The sequence below is a fragment of the Mucor velutinosus genome, assembly GCF_035048745.1.
Source record: "Mucor velutinosus strain NIH1002 chromosome Unknown tig00001564, whole genome shotgun sequence".
Classification (NCBI taxonomy): domain Eukaryota; kingdom Fungi; phylum Mucoromycota; class Mucoromycetes; order Mucorales; family Mucoraceae; genus Mucor; species Mucor velutinosus.
In genome coordinates, this window is record NW_027041906.1 from 95,613 (window position 1) to 113,893 (window position 18,281).

General features: G+C 42.0%; 10 protein-coding genes across 10 annotated transcripts; 7 read left to right on the forward strand and 3 right to left on the reverse strand.

Annotated features, from left to right (window-relative positions):
* Positions 1–151: 151 nt before the first annotated feature.
* ATC70_010285 (uncharacterized protein) lies at positions 152–1,127 on the forward strand (the record flags this gene model as incomplete). Its single annotated transcript, XM_064829505.1, has 3 exons — positions 152–309; positions 395–602; positions 654–1,127. 3 exons carry the CDS (start codon positions 152–154, stop codon positions 1,125–1,127), a joined length of 840 nt encoding a protein of 279 aa, XP_064682007.1.
* Positions 1,128–1,149: 22 nt separating this feature from the next.
* Positions 1,150–2,454, reverse strand: ATC70_010286 (uncharacterized protein; the record flags this gene model as incomplete). The annotated part of the gene is made up of 5 exons (XM_064829506.1): positions 1,150–1,687; positions 1,754–1,897; positions 1,954–2,150; positions 2,205–2,283; positions 2,345–2,454. The coding sequence occupies 5 exons, from the start codon at positions 2,452–2,454 to the stop codon at positions 1,150–1,152; spliced, it is 1,068 nt and encodes a 355-aa protein (XP_064682008.1).
* Positions 2,455–5,055: 2,601 nt separating this feature from the next.
* On the forward strand, positions 5,056–5,775 carry ATC70_010287 (MFS domain-containing protein; the record flags this gene model as incomplete). Its single annotated transcript, XM_064829507.1, has 3 exons — positions 5,056–5,061; positions 5,114–5,170; positions 5,230–5,775. 3 exons carry the CDS (start codon positions 5,056–5,058, stop codon positions 5,773–5,775), a joined length of 609 nt encoding a protein of 202 aa, XP_064682009.1.
* A 130-nt stretch (positions 5,776–5,905) lies between these two features.
* Positions 5,906–7,176, forward strand: ATC70_010288 (uncharacterized protein; the record flags this gene model as incomplete). Its single annotated transcript, XM_064829508.1, has 3 exons — positions 5,906–6,250; positions 6,319–6,788; positions 6,852–7,176. 3 exons carry the CDS (start codon positions 5,906–5,908, stop codon positions 7,174–7,176), a joined length of 1,140 nt encoding a protein of 379 aa, XP_064682010.1.
* A 49-nt stretch (positions 7,177–7,225) lies between these two features.
* On the reverse strand, positions 7,226–8,923 carry ATC70_010289 (uncharacterized protein; the record flags this gene model as incomplete). The annotated part of the gene is made up of 3 exons (XM_064829509.1): positions 7,226–7,368; positions 7,430–8,410; positions 8,473–8,923. 3 exons carry the CDS (start codon positions 8,921–8,923, stop codon positions 7,226–7,228), a joined length of 1,575 nt encoding a protein of 524 aa, XP_064682011.1.
* A 484-nt stretch (positions 8,924–9,407) lies between these two features.
* On the forward strand, positions 9,408–10,522 carry ATC70_010290 (uncharacterized protein; the record flags this gene model as incomplete). Its single annotated transcript, XM_064829510.1, has 6 exons — positions 9,408–9,497; positions 9,548–9,724; positions 9,778–9,927; positions 9,984–10,072; positions 10,134–10,230; positions 10,292–10,522. 6 exons carry the CDS (start codon positions 9,408–9,410, stop codon positions 10,520–10,522), a joined length of 834 nt encoding a protein of 277 aa, XP_064682012.1.
* A 1,146-nt stretch (positions 10,523–11,668) lies between these two features.
* Positions 11,669–13,286, forward strand: ATC70_010291 (uncharacterized protein; the record flags this gene model as incomplete). The annotated part of the gene is made up of 3 exons (XM_064829511.1): positions 11,669–12,253; positions 12,310–13,023; positions 13,080–13,286. The coding sequence occupies 3 exons, from the start codon at positions 11,669–11,671 to the stop codon at positions 13,284–13,286; spliced, it is 1,506 nt and encodes a 501-aa protein (XP_064682013.1).
* A 95-nt stretch (positions 13,287–13,381) lies between these two features.
* Positions 13,382–14,272, forward strand: LCL3 (putative endonuclease lcl3; the record flags this gene model as incomplete). The annotated part of the gene is made up of 3 exons (XM_064829512.1): positions 13,382–13,456; positions 13,509–13,892; positions 13,943–14,272. The coding sequence occupies 3 exons, from the start codon at positions 13,382–13,384 to the stop codon at positions 14,270–14,272; spliced, it is 789 nt and encodes a 262-aa protein (XP_064682014.1).
* Positions 14,273–15,046: 774 nt separating this feature from the next.
* Positions 15,047–17,066, forward strand: ATC70_010293 (uncharacterized protein; the record flags this gene model as incomplete). Its single annotated transcript, XM_064829513.1, has 5 exons — positions 15,047–15,155; positions 15,221–15,258; positions 15,319–15,840; positions 15,913–16,183; positions 16,267–17,066. 5 exons carry the CDS (start codon positions 15,047–15,049, stop codon positions 17,064–17,066), a joined length of 1,740 nt encoding a protein of 579 aa, XP_064682015.1.
* Positions 17,067–17,409: 343 nt separating this feature from the next.
* Positions 17,410–17,985, reverse strand: ATC70_010294 (uncharacterized protein; the record flags this gene model as incomplete). Its single annotated transcript, XM_064829514.1, has 1 exon — positions 17,410–17,985. The coding sequence occupies one exon, from the start codon at positions 17,983–17,985 to the stop codon at positions 17,410–17,412; it is 576 nt and encodes a 191-aa protein (XP_064682016.1).
* Between the last annotated feature and the right edge of the window lie 296 nt (positions 17,986–18,281).

Genomic DNA, 18,281 nt, shown 5'->3' on the forward strand with positions numbered 1-18,281 from the left:
GCATCAAACGACTATTGTAGCTTATATTACTCAATGTATTGTATCCAATGACATCCAATAAGATGGATTTGGCGATGCATCAAACATATGAAAGTCATATTTGAACCAAATTTTCTTGATTGTATTTTTTTTTTACTGCTTGCTCCTACGAATGTCTATAATATATACCCCACAAAAACGCATTTATCTACCAAATGACCCCTTCTTCGAAGAAGGCAACATTGCTCTTCGTTCCATCTGGCTGCAGAAACAGGCACAGTCAGAGAATGAGCTCCAGATGATCAAAGAAGAAGCATCTGACTTGGCAACGTATGTAAGTCTTTTTTTTTTTTTTTTTTTTCCTTGCTTGTGCACGCGTGCTCAATCGGCATGGCAAGTTAACTTGAATTATCAGTGAACACACCTCTATCGAGATCTATTGCGATTCCTGCAGAACTGAATTTCCAGGCATTTTGGCATACGAATTGCACTATGAAGCTGTACATCGAAACGTGTGCTCTGTTTGCCACAAGATCTTTCCCGGTGAAGAATGGCTGCAGTTGCATCTAGACGAGTTTCATGATGTGATCTTGCAAGTGAAAAAGGATCGAGGCGAAAAGATAGTAAGTCATCATCTGCGGAACGATGCCATGTACTTACCCAAGGACGACTAGTATAAATGTTATGTGCCAACATGCGCCAAAGTGTTCTCAACACCACGTATGCGTCGATTGCATCTGGTAGACAAACACCACTACCCAAAATACTTTCCGTTTGATTTGGTTTATACTGGCACATTGACATTTGAGCAGAGGAGGCTGAGAGATCGGAAAAATAGAGAGCGCCTATCTAGAAGAGAAAAAGAGTCGACACAGACACAGACACAGACAGCGGATGCGGACATGATGGACAGCCTGACAGAGAGCATGTCAAAACTGAAAATACCCACATCCATCTCATTTGGGCACAGACGACCTGCATTACCACAGCACAGACAGCCTACTAGACAAACAGCGTCCGCTTCTAATGCTGATCCACACACTCCCACAGATATTGACATGGTGGAGTCCACGCCGAGACCAAAGAGGAAGCGAGGCCCCAAGAAAAAGAAGCAGCCCCAACCCCAACCCCAACCCATGATAGAATAATAAAATGCTTTTATTTATTGACTTATGCATTAGCTGCGATATTCGCAATATTGACCATGAGATTCAGCACTTGCAAATGCTCATCTGCGCCTTGCACAAGATCAATGTCCACAACAGACATAAACTGTGAAATCTTTGCCTTTTGGAGTGTGTTTAACCCGTCATCCTTGATAATCGCATCGTGGATTTGACTCACAATGTTTTCTCCCGAGTACCCTTCATTCATCATATCGTGCACCTGTCTCTCAATCGCCTTGACATTGTTGCTGGACCAAACATCAATCAGCTGTTGCATCATGTCCTGAGGAATAATGCCTGCCATTTCGCTAATCATGGTGGGTGTGATGGGCTCTGATCCTTGCAAATTGTAGCCACTCTGTAAGAAGGTGATGGCTTTTCTGAGGTCGCCTCCCGAGCTCTCAATCAGTGTGTTGAGTGTGTTGGGTCCCAAGCGGACGCCCTCCTCTGCACAGATCATCTTGATACGATCCTCTAAATCCGCGACTGGTAAAGGCTTGAATCTGAATTTGGCGCAACGAGAGGTGATGGGTTCAATAATGCTAATTGCAAATCAAGAATGCGTGAGATGGATCAGCAGCTGCCTCGTGTTTGTCTGCTCACTTTACCGACTGACATAATTACACACCAAGCAGAATCGAGTCGTCTTTGAATAGGTTTCCATGGTTCGACGTAATGCTGACTGAGCGTCCTTAGTCATGGAATCTGCTTCATCCAGAATGACAATCTTGTAAGGAGGGCAAGGATATCCACTGTGTGGTGCATATCAATATCGATGTCATTTTTTGCAGCAACCCATACTACTTACTCTACTTTGTTTGTTACTGTGGTGCGAGAAAAATTCTTGACTTTATCACGCACAATTTGGATGCCTCTCTCGTCTGATGCGTTCAATTCCAACACTCGACTCTTCATCAGCTTGGGGCCGTACAATTCGTTTGCTAATGCCAAAATGGTGGATGTTTTACCAGTACCTGGAGGACCGTAAAAGAGCAAATGAGGCAACTAACCATAGCATGAGTTGGACTGCACCTGGATCTAGTGATATCTGAGACTTACATTGTCTGACTGAAGCGCTTTTTTCAAGACGAGTACTGCTTGTTCCTGTGAGGAAATGTCATCCATGGTCTTTGGACGGCTAGCAAAGAGGGCTTTATCAGTTGTCCTGTCAGTATGTCAATCGTACATGAATGATTTACTATTTCTCAACCCAAGGCTGACTCTTTTTCAACAAGTCTTGCTTTTCAGCGTGCGTCGTTTTGTTACTGGCGTTGTTGCTGGATGCTGTTCTTGGCGCAAAGAAACTCATGGTGTGGACAATGATGGTACAAGCAGATAAAAAGAGAGACAGAAAAGCTCTGCACGCGTTGAATTTGAACCGAAATAATCAACGGATCCATATTGTCGCGTCCTCCCGCTAACCACTTCGTGACTCTGTGACATTTGAGAATCATGACAGCCTCTTCTTTTCATGCAACATGGCACAAACAAGGAGTAGAGAAAGAGACAGAATACTCCTGATCTGCCCAACTTGATTCTGGTTTTTCCTCCCTTGATTTTCTGCACGCACTTGGAAATTACATCGTATGCATTTCGCTCTCCTGGATTCTCAAATGCTATAAAATGAACGCTGCTACCACATGAATTGGCATTAATCAATTAAGATGAAGTATTCAGTTGCTACCCTCTCCTTTATCGCTACATATCTCATTTCCTCTATCTACATGATAGCTGAAAAAGAAGAACAAGGTGCTGATGATGACAGTGAATGTGGAATCTAACTCGTCTTGACATGATGAAACACGTTTATAGCTGGGCATTTTGTATACAAGACCATATTGTAAGTTCTGATTGTGTGAGCAATGATGTTTCGTGACGAGAGGGCAAACAGCTAATATCAGATACCATCAATAGATGAGCCTGTATTCTCAACTGCCATTGTATCCCTCAACCGAGATAATAGAATGGAACTACAAGCACCAGATCACCACAAGTGCGCCCATAATCAATTTTCTTGTAAATAAAGTGCTTTTTTTTTTTTTACAATGGTTGATGTTGTCAATGCTATTTCAACGCTGCCAAGCGACTAGTGTTGGATACGGGGTCAATATCCATTGTAAGCCATGTTTAAGAGCTCGCCTGCCTCAACAGCGTCCTGATCCTTAAGCCCCTCCAGCATAGCAAGTTGTTTAGAAAGTTATTCACCAAACGCAATCTCATCTTTGCGTTGCAGGGGTAAAGGCAGGCTTGTATTCATTGCTCCGTTAACTTCATCGACGATGAATACTGGGCTCTGCCTGTGATTCTACTGGGTTTAGCAACCACCAAGCTCTCCTATATCGCGACTCATTCACTTATTGCAAGGCGCATGTCCTCACCGGTATCAAAACATTGCAAGTTCGAATTGTAGTAACCCTTGCATTATTAGTTGTAATTCATCGCTTTCAGGATAATCAAGTTGCTCACATAGTCTTATGCTGACATTTCTGATATCAGCAAATCAGTATTGTAGAAAGTCTTTATTTCGACTCATATTGTCCATTGTTTTCCTTGGCGCTTATTGATACGCACTACTACGATGGCTAAACAAGTAGGCAGAAGAAGATTTACTGCGACCAGATGCTGCAAGTACAATGATTGACTAATGAAGATTTGGTGTTCACTCGTGGTTCTGTAAAGTGAAGATTGCACAGGCCACTTGCAATAAAGACATTCTTTGCTGGGATTTTTTGCGCTTGGATCAACTGATCATACGATCAAAAGTAGAGTTCCCGCTTTTACAAGTAGATTGCTAGATTACTGTACTTGATGCACCAACCACCAGAAGAAGATGGGTTGGTGAAAATAAAGTTTGTTGCTATGGAAAACAGAAAGTCGACCTATAGAACCGAGATTGCTTGAAATCATATGAGAATAATATGCTGGATGGTAAGATCTGAAGGCATAGATCACTAAACAGGATCCATCGCCAAAAGCATGCAACCACTATAATACATCATGCTTCTGTAGATCCCATTGAAGTTTACGAACCATAAGAAAATGCTGGAATTATACGCTTTCAAAACGAATATTCCTTCTCAGCATCTCCCATCTCCTCAAAGACACCATCTGTGAAAGATTTATGTGTTGGGGTGCTACGTGCATAATGCAATTGAACAGCATCAGCGAAAAGCATCATAAAGCTCCATATTTACAGTCTCATCTTCTTTTGTCCTCTTGTCCTCTATACGAAACAGTTCAACATGACTTGCGACAGCAGCCGTGGCAGGGGTTATACCTTGGAATCATCGCTCACTGGCTTTCTCTATTCGCTTTGATTTCTCTTTTGATTTCTCTTTGAATTTCGATTTTGAAATTCGAGCTTTGAAATTAGCAAGTTAGTATAACGAAATTTTGCGTAGAAGACGATGGTGTGATTGGATTTTAGATAGGAAGAGATGTGGTTGAGGAAAGTGAGATTTTTGAAATGTACAAATTATGGACAGATGCTACTAATAAAAGTCATTGGATTACTATATGAATGTTGGTTGTATGTCCAGTAAAAGGTGTAGAGGGTACTTTGTTTAAATACAACCCCTTCATTACTAGTGACAGGTCGGTAGAGAAGGTGTTGGAAATACCTTAATTAAAACTGCTGGTTCACATCTTGCGTTTTTTTTTTTTTTTTTTTTTTTCGTGAGTGTCAATGAAGGATGTTTCTTTTGCTATCTAACTGATATTTCAAAGATACCAAAAGGCCATCCAGTGCCAAGATCATGTCTGGTTGTTAAGATGCATTTCGCATTGTGTACTGCTTTTTAAAGCGATTCTCATTTTTAATGCGGGTGTTAATGCTTTTCTTTTTCTTTTTTTTTTTTTTTTTTTTTTTTTTTTTTTTGCTCTCTTGCTTTAAACTTCAAAATCCATCAACATGGCTGTAAGGAAGCTATCAATCATCAATTTCTAGATGGCTCATGCGCTAATTGTAGAAAGGTCTTTCAGTCGAGGAAAAAAGAAAGCGAATCATCAGTTTATTTCATGACAGTGTAAATAGGAGACCAACAAATGCCTGTCAATGAGCGATAAATAACATGATTGGCTTTAGGGTGAATTCTATCAATTGAAAGATATCGAAAAGTTAGGTGTAAAGAAGGGCGTTACCTCACAGTCTATCAAAGACATCCTGATGGGTTTGGTGGATGATGGGCTTGTTACAACGGACAAGATTGGCACATCAAACTACTTTTGGTCATATCCATCCGCAGTCATTCAGACCAAGCGCAACAAACTGCAGGATTTGACCTCAAGCGTGGAGAAGCAAGAGGAAAAGAAGAAGAAACTGCAGCAATTGATCCAGGAAGCAACTCAAGATCGACAAGAGACTGAAGAAAGAGCGCAATTACTAGCAGAATTGAAGCAGGAGCAGAATACAAACAAAGAATTACAGGCAGAGTTACAAAAATACAAGGAGAATGATCCAGAATTATACCACAAGAAAGAAAAGGCATCTAAGATTGCCAAAGAAGCTGCCAACAGATGGACAGAGAGTGTTTGGGAGATGCAATCGTATTGCGTCAACAAGTTTGGCATGGAAAGACAGTTATTTGATCAAACATTTGGAATCAAGGATGACTTTGATACTGTAGATTGATTGGCCATGCTAAGTACACTGTTGTATACTATACAAATTAACTCTTAAACTTTGTTCCTATTCCCTCTCTTTTTTTTTCTTTTCTTTTTTTCTCACCACTCTACGCTTATATATATATATATATATACATATGCCTGTATCAAGCAATAAACGACTATCCTTTGTCAACTTTCCTATACCGTTTGATCATCCATACACTATACCCACTCTGATTGCAACAGTGGGAGCAAGCGCATTTTTATACTATTCACTGCAAGCATCACACAAAGCAGACCTCAAAGAAGCGATTCGACAACAAGTGGTACATAAACGCAAACATCTCAAGAGAAAGCAGGAGAAATTTGCAAGCCTCAAGATAGAGCACGAATATGTGAATCCATTTGCCGAGTGGACGCAACCGAGCATCTCATTTGTAGACTCTATTTTGTATTGGTTTGGCATTAACAACAATAATCAAATACCCAAAATCGAGCAAGTAAGTAGTGGAACGTACACACAAATAGAGAGAGAGAGAGGGAGAGAGATTGACCCATCGTCTGCAAGGATCTCATTGATACATTGCCCATGACGAGGCCAGATTTCAACCACAACAATACAAGCTTGACTTGGCTCGGTCAATCTACGTGTCTGATTACGCTGGATGGTCTCAGAATATTGACAGATCCTGTGTTTGAGCACGCCAAACGGCTTCGCCCACCACCATGCTCATTGCAAGACATTGGAAACATAGACATAGTGCTAGTATCTCATCAGCACTTTGACCATCTAGACGAAAAAGCAGTGGAGCAAATAGGAGACAGCGCTACTTGGTACATACCATTGGGATTGAGAGACTGGTTCTTCAAAAAGGGAATAGTCAATGTGATAGAATTGGACTGGTGGCAAGAGATGCATCACAAGGGACATTCTGGCATTGTCATTGCTAGCGTGCCATCCATGCACACGAGTCCGAAGGAAGAGTCATTATGGTGCAGTTTTGTGATCAAGAGTCAAAGCGAAAGGATTTTTTTCTGGTGAGAGATGAGAGCTGATGTGTATACAGTATAATCACAGACTAACTCTATTCAATTATACAGTGGTGACACAGGCTACGTCCCTGAATTATTCCAATCTATACGAGACATCTATTCCCCATTCACTATGGCCGCTTTGCCTATTGGCACATTTGAACCACAAGCCATGCTGAAATCACTCCATATGACGCCCAAAGAGGCAATCCAGGCACACGTTGATTTGGGATCACCCAGAATTTCTATTGGTATTCATTGGGGCACATTTATGAAATCCAACGAACCGTATCTATCACCTATCCAGCAGTTGTTTGATTTATACGGTAAAATAGAGGAAAATGATTCAAGTCGTTTTATTACAACATCATTTGGAGAGACTATATTTGCTTAACAATAAAAAAAAAAGTGTATATAGTATGTCAATAGGGGGGGGGGGGAGATTAGATATAGTTGAGGAGATGACAATCACCCCCTTCGTAAATGTCGACAGAGCTGACCTTGTGCTCGCCGTTCAACAAACGATAGTTCTTTTCGCGGTAGACATAGAAATCAATATGGTTACTATCGAAGCTCCAGCTGCGATCTAACAGACAGAATGGTTAGCACTGTACTACATTATTCAATTAAACAAATTATATATGTACCATCAACAAGCAAGCAACCATTGTGCTTCTTGGAACTGCCAGGAATTTCCCAGCCGTCAATGGAAGGAACATAGATCTTGGTGTTTCTTTTGATGTCGTTAGCAGCAATAGTAATAAAAGGACGAAGAGGGCTGCCGAAAGAGGTCAAACCATATGGATCTTCCTTTTTGTCAACTTCCATGAAACACTTGTAGTCACTGCAAGAGCAACCACCGAGATTGATGATCTTGTTGCCGATAATACCAGTGCCTTCCATGACCAAGGCATCAGCGTACTTTTCAGAGACGGTACCAAGACTGTCGCCATTACAGGTCTTGACAGTAACAGATTTTCCTCCATGTTCATAATCGTCAGGGTGAGCAATCCAGTAGTAGGTCAAATCAGAACTCTTTTGAAGCAATTTACGGCTATCCTTTTTTTCAGAGGAGCTGGTGGCCTTGGGTTCTTCTCCGTTTTTGGTAGTAGTGGGCCTCTTGGTAGTCGTCGTGGTTCTTGTTGTGGTAGTAGTGGTGGTCGTGGTAGTAGGTTCCTTGGTAGTAGTGGTGGTCGTGGTAGTAGGTCCCTTGGTAGTAGTGGTGGTCGTGGTAGTAGGTTCCTTGGTAGTAGTGGTGATCGTGGTTCTGGTCGCAGTAGTGGCAGTTGTTGTAGTTGTGTTTTTAGTAATGGTAGTAGACTTTGATTTCTGGGAGGATTTGGCACGACGAGTGGATGAAGCTCTTGTAGAACGAGACTTTCTCTTGGTGCTACGACGCTTCCTGGTCTTGGTAGTAGTCGTAGTGGCGGTCGTAGCGGAGGATATCTTTGCTGCCTTGTTAACAATGGCATTAGAAACGTTCTTGGTGGATTCCTTGACACAGTAAGAACCGCCAGTCAATAAATTGTTGCAGGAGCCCTTGTTGACTGAGGGGTTCATCTTGTAAAAGACGTCTAATTCAATGCCATGTGCTTTGGATACCGAGATACATGTGTCAGTGCTTTGAACTATCATCAAGATGTGGGCATTAGTCATCATGAGTGCAGCATGGCAAGGCGAGACACTTTACCAACATAGATTTTGGTGCATGCAGTTTCCAAGATGGCCTCGCCGTCCTTCTTGACACAGTAAGATTTGCCAATGTAGAGGTTAGTACACTTGGAGTTGATTTGGTCGTTCCATTCGTAAAGACTATCTTCCGGGACATTGTACTTAAGAGCCAATGTGTAGCAATTATCACCAGAGATGGCTTTGTGGTACTTTTGACAATCATCGGCTCGCTTTCTTAGGGAGACAATGTTGCCATGGCGGTTGGTAACGAGATCTTCGTGGTCATCAATCAATTCGAATGGCTGTTCAACAGCATCTTCGGGCGCAAATGGAGCTAAATAGCTAGCAGCAAAATTGGCATTGACAGGCAGGGACAGGTTGCCATGAACGATAGCGATTCCACTTCTCAAGCTAAAGGCGGATGCGGTTGAAGCAGCAGCTACAAGAATGACTGGCTTTATTATTTGCATTCAAATAACAGTAATGTATAAGGAATGGGTTGGGTTGAGCTGATAGAGGTAGAGGAGGAGAAAGGAAAGACAAGAGAGAGAGAGATCCAGGAACCAGAAACCCAATTGCAGAGTGTCTTTATATATGAAATGACTGTAATACCACACCATTTATTATGTGTTTCCTTTCCAGGCATTCTATCTTTTTTTCTGTTTCTTCTTGTATTTCTTCTCGTTATATTAAATTTCAATTAAAAACAGAAAATATTGGTAGAATTGATCAAATGGATCGTATTGGTGTAACTGCTCATTTATAAGCAATCAGCTAGAGGCATTGCTTGGCTAAATTGCCCTCTCTTACTCTTGTGTGAGGAGAGACCCTGATTTAGTGCCATTTCAATACAGACTTTGGACCGTTAGCTCAACCGATGGGATGAATCATGATGATAGTTACAGTGTTAGAAACCGAATTAAATGCATCATCTCTCTTTTTCTTATTAACATCATGTTTGTTTGGAATTGGCATCACTTGAATCCAGCAGGAATGAACCACTTTGAATGGGTCTATGGGGTTACGCCCATGTCTGATCTTAGCGTAAGTAAAGAGGCTCTCTTATGCATGGCAGTAGGCTGATACAGCAGCAGGTCATCTATGCAAGCTGGATTGCCTATTTTATAGTCATCATCTCTGTTCGCTGGTATATGGCAGAGAGAACGAGAATCGATAAAACGCACAACGTGTTGCAGTTTTACAATGGCTCCATGATTATCTGCAGTACATTTGTGTGGTATATATCTTCCATTTCCACTTGGAATATTGTGGTAAATGCCATGTAGACAACATGCACCCTCATATACTCATTGCTGTATTGTAGAGACACGCACCAGGCATCTTTCCTTACTGCCATGCTGCTCAGTACCCTGCGTATCATCAGTATGGCGGCCAAATGTTCTACTCCATGTACATTTGCTATTTGCTGCGGTACTATGTGTTCTTTGATACAGTGATTCTGGCATTAAGAAAGGTAAATGACAACAGCCATGCTACTAAACTAGTGCAATTCACACTGTGTGCGCATAGAAATCGATACCCTTCTTGCACTGGTACCAGCATATGTTTGTTATTCTCATGCTGTGGTCATGGATACAAGATCAGAGCATATTTGGAAGGTAAAATATAAGAGGCAAATTAGAGAAGCACGGGAATTGACAGAAGCGCTGGAAAATATAGTTCAGCAACAGCCATCATTAGCTTTGTGCAGATGTTTAGATACTGCTATTACTTTTGTCACTGCACAAATAGTTCGGCCACAGCCGCTTGGATCAAGGTCAGTATTTGACTCATTGTCTCATGTCCCAAAAGCAACTCACACAAACAGAGCACAATAGAATGTCGCCTTGTTCTTTGAGATTATCCAATTTATTGCAGGTATCACGCTGACAGGCTATCAAATGAGCATCTGCCCACAATCCAACTGTGTTTTATTATCAGCAAGTATTAATGTAACCATGGTGTACATGGTTGTTAAATTCTATGACTCGAGCGAAAAGGCTGTGGCTACCACAAGAGAGCATTATATAAGAAGGAACAGCAGTAAAAAAGAACTGATGGAACTCTGATCCACATGGGAAGAGAGCAATTTAAAAAAATATGTACTTGTCCTCCTTATTCTTCGGTAGTGCTACACACAGCTTCAACCTGAGAAGCTTCCATTCATCCTACCGAGATTCTTTATTAAAATGCTTAAATGAATTCATGCTTCTTTTTTTTTCGGTTCAAGCATTTGCCATGTGTTCTTCATCTGAGCTACACTTGATCCAACAGCCATCGGACCAGCGTTCAGCTGCTATTTTCTGTATAATCATCAGCAATGTCCTCATTTTGTTTATGCACTGGTATACAAGCATCAAGGATAGCATCATTGTCATTCCAAAATGCACATGTATGCAAGTTACAGATCAACGAATTACCTGGATCAAACGCATTGATTCTCCTGTCAAATGTGTACATAGAGTGTCACTTGTTCAATGTCACTAAACTGTGTGATGCGATCTTCGAAACTTGCTTGCTATCAGGATAGCACAAGTGGATAGATGCTATTGTATCCGACCATAATACGCCTTTGCCACCCCTGAAAACTACCAAACATAGCAAAAGGAGCAGAGATCATGACAAAGATGGCATCCAGATGGGGTGTGGTAAAGCAGTCCTTGGCTGTATACAACAGAACGGCTGACGAACAACACTATTTTTCTTCCTTCCTTTCAAATTGGTATATATATATATATATATATCTGTTATATATCACTCGATAAACAAGACCACAACACAAGAGCAACAGCAGTATTTGCTTTTAAACAGAATAGCATTCCCTACAGGCATATTCACACTGGTATTTATAGCATCTTTTTTTTTTTAAAAAAAAAACATGAGCTTGTTTCAAGATAGAAAAGATGCCTTTTGGTGTCTCATCTTGTAAACTTGCAAACCTTTACTTTTTCTCTGCTTGATACATTGAAATCCTTACACTGTCGTTTTTCTTCTTCCCAGAGCACACCCGACACAGCACAACCCTCTCATATAACAAAAAAAGCATAAACTTCATCTTTTTTTTCTTTCTTCCTTCTTCCTTCATAACCCTACATCTTTTTTTCCTCATTCAAAAGCATTTGATTGTACATTTCTCATTGCAAAAAGGTAAAACATCTCGTCACTGGCATGAATACCACGCTGCGCGCGCACAACAGCACTTACATTCTGTATAGATGTCAGATAACGAAAATAACAGTGGTTCTCCTATTGATAGATCAAAGAGGCCTCGCTTTGAAGACGAAGAATGGGATTCAGATTACGAGAGAGATGGCCAGGAAGATCGCCATCCCAAGAGATTAGCAGTGCTCGATCCAGAGACCAAAGCACCTCATTTTATTCCTTCGTCGGATGACACGCCTGCTAGCCATACCAAAGATGCGTCATCTCCGGAAAAGACAAGTCGAAGAAAAAAGTGGGAAGAGCACGACTCTGAGGATGAAGTCGAGGAGAAAATACGCCCTGAACCAACTTCTCACAACCACGCTTCCAGTGACCAAAAGCAGCAACAACAGCAACAACAACAGCAACAACAACAGCAACAACAACAACAACAACAACAACACGATGACCAAGCAGAGACAATCGCTATCCGTTCGCTAGTTGGTACCAAAGATGCAGGTGTTATTATTGGACGTGGTGGAAAGAATGTCAGTGATATCCGTGAATCTTCAAGTGCTCGTGTCACAATCTCTGACATTATACCTGGCGCATATGAAAGAATATTGACAGTATCCGGACCCATGGCGGCCGTTGCCAAGGTAAGTGGTGGTTGTCAACTAGGCTGCACAGCTTGCATTTGCTTACATTACAGTAGGCTTATGCTCTCGTTGGGGAAAAAATCATATCGGAACACGCACAGCCCGAAGAAAGCAATGCTCATGGTGAACAAACCATAGTCATCAAATTGCTCGTGCCTGACAGCAAAATGGGTACCTTGATCGGCAAAGGTGGTGTTGTTATCAAGTCCATCCAAGACGACAGTGGTGCTCGTTTGAATGCATCTGAAGAGCCATTACCCATGTCTACGGAACGCACTGTGTCTGTGCAAGGTACACCATCAGCAGTCGAACAGGCAGTGTCTCGTATCGCCAAGATTTTGCTGGATCACATGGATCGCCCTTCTCCCAGCCTTGTACATTATCGTCCTATTGCAATGCATCATAGTGGTGGTCGTGGTGGAAATAGCAGTAGCAGTAATGCAGGTGGAGGAAATTACATGAACATGAACATGAGAGGAGGCGCTGCTGCCGCTGCCGCTGCTGCCATGGGGTACGGTGGCATGATGCCTATGGGAGGTATGCCAATCAACAATGCAAGTCAATTCTACTATGGAGGAGGCGGGGGCGGACCCGGTGGATCAAGTTCTGCTGCTATGGGTAGTTATGGTGGTCTACCTCATTCTCGACAACAAGACTATGGTATGGGCATGGGCCCTATGGGAGGTATGGGTGCCATGGGTGCCATGAGTGGCATGCCAGGCATGACTGGATCATCTCAGGCACAGCAGATATTTATCCCTAACGAGATGGTGAGTGTTTTATTCCTCAGTAAATGTCGAGCACACATTCTAATCATACGCATTAGGTTGGTTGCATCATTGGAAAAGGAGGTAGCAAGATTAACGAAATTAGACAGTTGAGTGGAAGCCACATCAAAATTGCAGATCCTCATGGCGACACAAATGAGCGGTTAGTTACCGTTACTGGTTCACCTGAAAGCAACCAAATGGCACTTTATCTCTTGTACTCGAGACTTGAATCAGAAAAGAATAGAATGGGTTTACGCCAATGAACTCGATTCAAAAAATTTAAATAAAAAAAAACGCTAGGGGTTACACATGGCTAAAGGCTCTCTTTTCTCTCTTATTTCTTTTTTTTTTTTTTCACATGTGTAGAAAGCGGCTACTGGCGATATTGATATGTTTGGGCCTAGTAGCAGCCTACCCAAGTGCTCCGGGCACAGTAAGTAGTCGTGCACTGTACATGCTCCAAAGCCAACTTACACATCTCCTAGTGTAATATGAATAAAATGGCCACCATCGGCCATGGTCCATCAAAATCAACCTGCAAAGACTGCTACGGTGTCAAGATATCCACAGACACACCTTCATTGGTCAACATACATCTGACAGGGAGATTTGCGTATCAGGGCATCGTACTCTTAGTCAAAGACAGACATACCAACAAAACGCTGGGCGAATTCCAGGATTTTGATACAAACTTATTCACTTCAGTTGCCTGCGATGACGACGAGGACGAGCAAGATCAGATAGAGCCTGATTCTATGGCTGTATTAGGACATATTGATCCTAAACTAAAAGAGTGGCCTGTAAATGTTGGTTGGAATATGATTGCAACGAAACCCGTAACTGAATTAAAGCTGCAAGGCATGATAGTGGTAAGCTCGGTTGATTTCTTGATTCATGTGGGATACTGAGCCTTACATAGATTGACTATGATAACTTTCACCTGTTGCCAGAGACTGAATTCACATTGAAAAGAAAGGTGTTACCAGCGACTATCACCACGGCCACGACCACCACCACAGCAGCCATCGATCCGCTACCGACGCACATTGTCCAAGTAGAACATGAACCCGGCACCATCATCCAGCAGGAATCAAATACACTGTTCATATGGGTTTTGTCACTAGTGATATTCCTGTATATCAGCATGTCTATTTGCTATAGGCAATTAAAGAGAAAAAAGCAGATAGTCAAATCAACACTATTACAACAGCAACCTCAAGACATTGCTCTCGTGATAAAATCTTCATAATACATATATACCACACACGATCATGCTCTAATAAAAACGATAGTATGGAGTATGAATCTCGGCTACTTTATTGTTTGAGCCTATCCTGAGAATACGACCATGATTAAAGAGTGATTGGCATGTATGTAAGACATGATGTAGATCCTTGAGCCGCACATTGAATGTAATTTTGAAAGCAACCAACAGAAACTTCGAGTGTGAAGCTAATTAAACGGAAGCCATCCTGAATGGTGATAGTGTCCCCTCCATGCTTTCCCGCCCCCCCCCCTCTCCTCTCTCTCTCTCTTTCTTCTCTCCTTCTTCTACATGTCAAATCTGTAGTCATTGTAGTTTGTTATTCAAATACCATCTATCATTAAAGGAGAGGAATACATAGGAGCAGCAAGCATCACAAAACAACAAACAGCATCCAGCAGCATTAAGCAGCATGTAAACGGTAAAAGCAGAAACTCACAAGACACACAAGATTGAGTGTTCGTGTTTTAAGGTTTCCCTAAAATACGATGTACTCAATGTGTCAAAGAGAAAGAGACAGAGGAGAGACAGTGAGAGGGGTGCTACACACAAGCACAGCATTTGATTTCTGTCGTATTCGACATGCTGTATAAATTGAGCTGATTTTCGACAGACATCTGCCCACATCTTGCTCTCTATTCTTCTCTTTACATCTTCTCCATATACCCTTATCTCTCTCCATTACTTGAATACATACAAATCTATCTGCGGACTGACAAGAAATAGATTTTGGAAATGAAGTTTATTTTTGACATTTACATGGTGCTGTTTGCACTGTTCAGTGTGGCCCTGGCTCAGAAACCAGCTAATACAACAGAGATGGATAACAGTAGTAGTAATAATAGCACAAGCGCTGGCCCTCCACCAAGTAAGACCCTTTCAGTGGAAATATATATATATATATATATATACTCACCTTGCCATCCATCACAGGTCTATGTACTTCGTATCCTGATAACGGTATTTGCCATGTTAGTATTACACACCTTTAATGAGACATGCCAAGGGGAAAATTAACATGTAAAGCACAGGGTTTTATCAACTACTCTGTCTTTACAAAAGGCGCACCTGTTGCCATGATTGAACAACAACTGGGCCAATTGGTCAATATGAGCAAACTGCTGGGCCATGTCGCTCCTTCCTGTGTCGATGCCTACTACCGCTATTCCTGTTCTCTTGCTTATCCCAAATGTGGTGAAAATGCTGCTGCAGCACCTAAAATGGGATGTCAGCAAGCCTGCCAAGATGTTCACTACGAATGTACAAATATTTTCATGTTGACTGGCAAGGGCGCTTTGCCAGACTGTAACAAAAAGTCTCCTCTTACTAGACAGCGCCTTTCATCAGATGCTTCCACTTGCAATGCGATAGCACCTCAAATTGAAGATCCCCATGCCTTCTATAATTTATCTGCCTTAACACCTGGTTTTATTATGGACGCATGTCCATCTCCTTTCTTGAAGGATCCTAATGCAAAGCCAGGGCTCGTTGACCAAAACAACAATATCTACTGTCGTGCTGGTTGTTGTATCCCTTGTCCTGCACAGAACTATGTAAGTCGTGTTTATATGTCTGCTACTAGCTAGAATGAGAGCTCACACCCCCCTCTGTTTCCGTTCCTCTAGTTCTATCCTGAAGGTTGGGCCGTGCACGGATTTTTAGCAACGGATATCCTCCGTTTCATCTCATCTATTGTGTCCTTCTTTATGCTCGTCAGCTACTTGGTGCTTCCCGACAAGAGAAGACATCCTTCATTGCTCATTTTGAACGTATCTGCCAGTATCTTTTTGTTCAGTTTTGTAGTGTACTTTTCCATTGGTAACCCTCAACGTCTCCAATGCGCTAATGCGGTTGCTGTAAGCACACAAGATAACAATGCGCTGTGTGCTACACAAGGTAAGGAGACACACACACACACACACACACGCACAAGTACATGCGCACACAGACTCCTTTAACATGTATAACAAAACGCATAGGCGCAATCTTAATTTTCGCTTCTTTGGCTACATGCTGCTGGAGTGCTGCCCTGATTCTCAACCTCCATATGCACACTGTATGGAACTCTAATTTCTTTACCAATCGCTACTTCATTCTCAACATCTTGTGCTGGGGCTATCCTGCTGTGATCATGGCTGTATCTGTCGGTTTGCATCAAGTCAAGTTTGAATTTGCCAACTTGTGTCTGGTAGCAGTAGACAGGATCTTTGAGCTGTTCTTCTACCCTATGGCTGCCATTGTATGCCCTGCCTTTGTGGTCCATATTGCCACATTTGTCTACATTACAAAGATTGCTATCCAAGAAGGCGTGCAGTCAGACATGTCTCAATCCCTATCTCGTGGCTCTATGGCGGGTCATTCGCCTGCTCGTCGCCATAAGCATGTCATTACAGCTGTGCAGATCCAATGGCGTGCACTCTTATTAGCTATTCTTTCGAGTGGAACTGTCATCTTTTACTGGATTTTCTACTTTACTCAAATCCATCGTGTTGTGAGCTTGGAACGAGATCAGAGTATCACAAACCACTGGTTAGAGTGCATGTTGTCCCCTGGTGGCCATCAAAATAGCTGCGTTACTATCATTCGAGATCATTTGCCTCCTTACGGCCTCATGATGGCGGCTGAAACGCTGGTGAGTACTCAGGGTATCTGGTTGTTTGTCATTTTCGGAAAGAGATCGCTTTGGAGAGAATGGAACGATTTAATCTATGATTTGCGCATTTCGTTTGGTAATCGTGGTAGAATGGAAAAGAACGGCGAACAGTTCTTTGCTCTTTGAAGACTTAATCTTATATACATATACACATGCAAAATAAAAAACTTAGTCATTAGTAAGAAATCAGACGCCCAATTACAAATGTTCAAAATGTACTCATAAGCCTCAATCCTTGGACAATCATGAAAGCAAGAGGAAGGGTATATACAGAGGGTTAAACATGATCGCTCAAAGTTTCTCTCTGCTTCCATAGATTGAGACCAAAGGAGGGGGGAGGATATGATACTGTGCCATTTATTGTAGGAATAAATAACGACAGGTGCTTTGCAATTGAGATGAATTATTTTGGAAAATAAAAGCATCATAAGGTTTATTTGCAAAGGTTCATATATGCTAATGAAAGATTTTACTCTTCATCATCTTCAGCGTCTTCACCACCAGCACCGGCAGCAGCTCTCTTTCTCTTGACACGACCAGCACGACCACCACCGAGAGGAGAAGTCAAAGCGAAATCAATGTGCTTTTGAGAATCCAAACGAACAATGAAAGAGGGAACATTGACGATTTGCTTACCAACACGAATGTGGCGTTGACGGATCAAGACACGAGCGTGATGGATGGACTTGGCAAGACCCAACTTGAAGACTTGGGTTTGGAGACGACGTTCCAAGAAATCTTCAATCTTTAAGGCCAAAACGTAATCGAGCTTCATACGGGATTCATCAAGGACACCAATACGGACGAGACGACGAATAAGGGCATTACCTTCGAAAAGACGACGAGGATCCTTTTCATCAAGCTTCAAAAGCTCACGAGCAGCACGACGAATCTTGGAAAGGGTCAATCCGACTCTCCAGATTTCCTTCTTGTTCTTGAGACCGAATTCACCGATCAACTTGAGTTCTTGATCAAGACGGGCAGACTCGAAGGGACGACGAGGGACAGTAGAAGTCTTACTGTAGGTTCTGGAAGCACCGGTCATACTTGTAAGTAAATGTTAAAGAGAAAGAACTAATTGATTTCCACATTTGATGTTCTATTTTATTCAAATCAGTAAAAACCCAGTAACAACTGTATGAATTGTAAAAAATTTTCCACTACTACTACCTTGATTGGCTTGCAATGAATAAGCCACTATTGATTCAAGACACTTTTGGTGTATCAGCAAATGATTGAATGTATCCATGATACATCAAAAGTTACAGCCACTCAGCCGTTACAATGGCAATTGGCATCCTGATCGTTGCTATGGCAACAACATGTCAGATCAAATGTTGC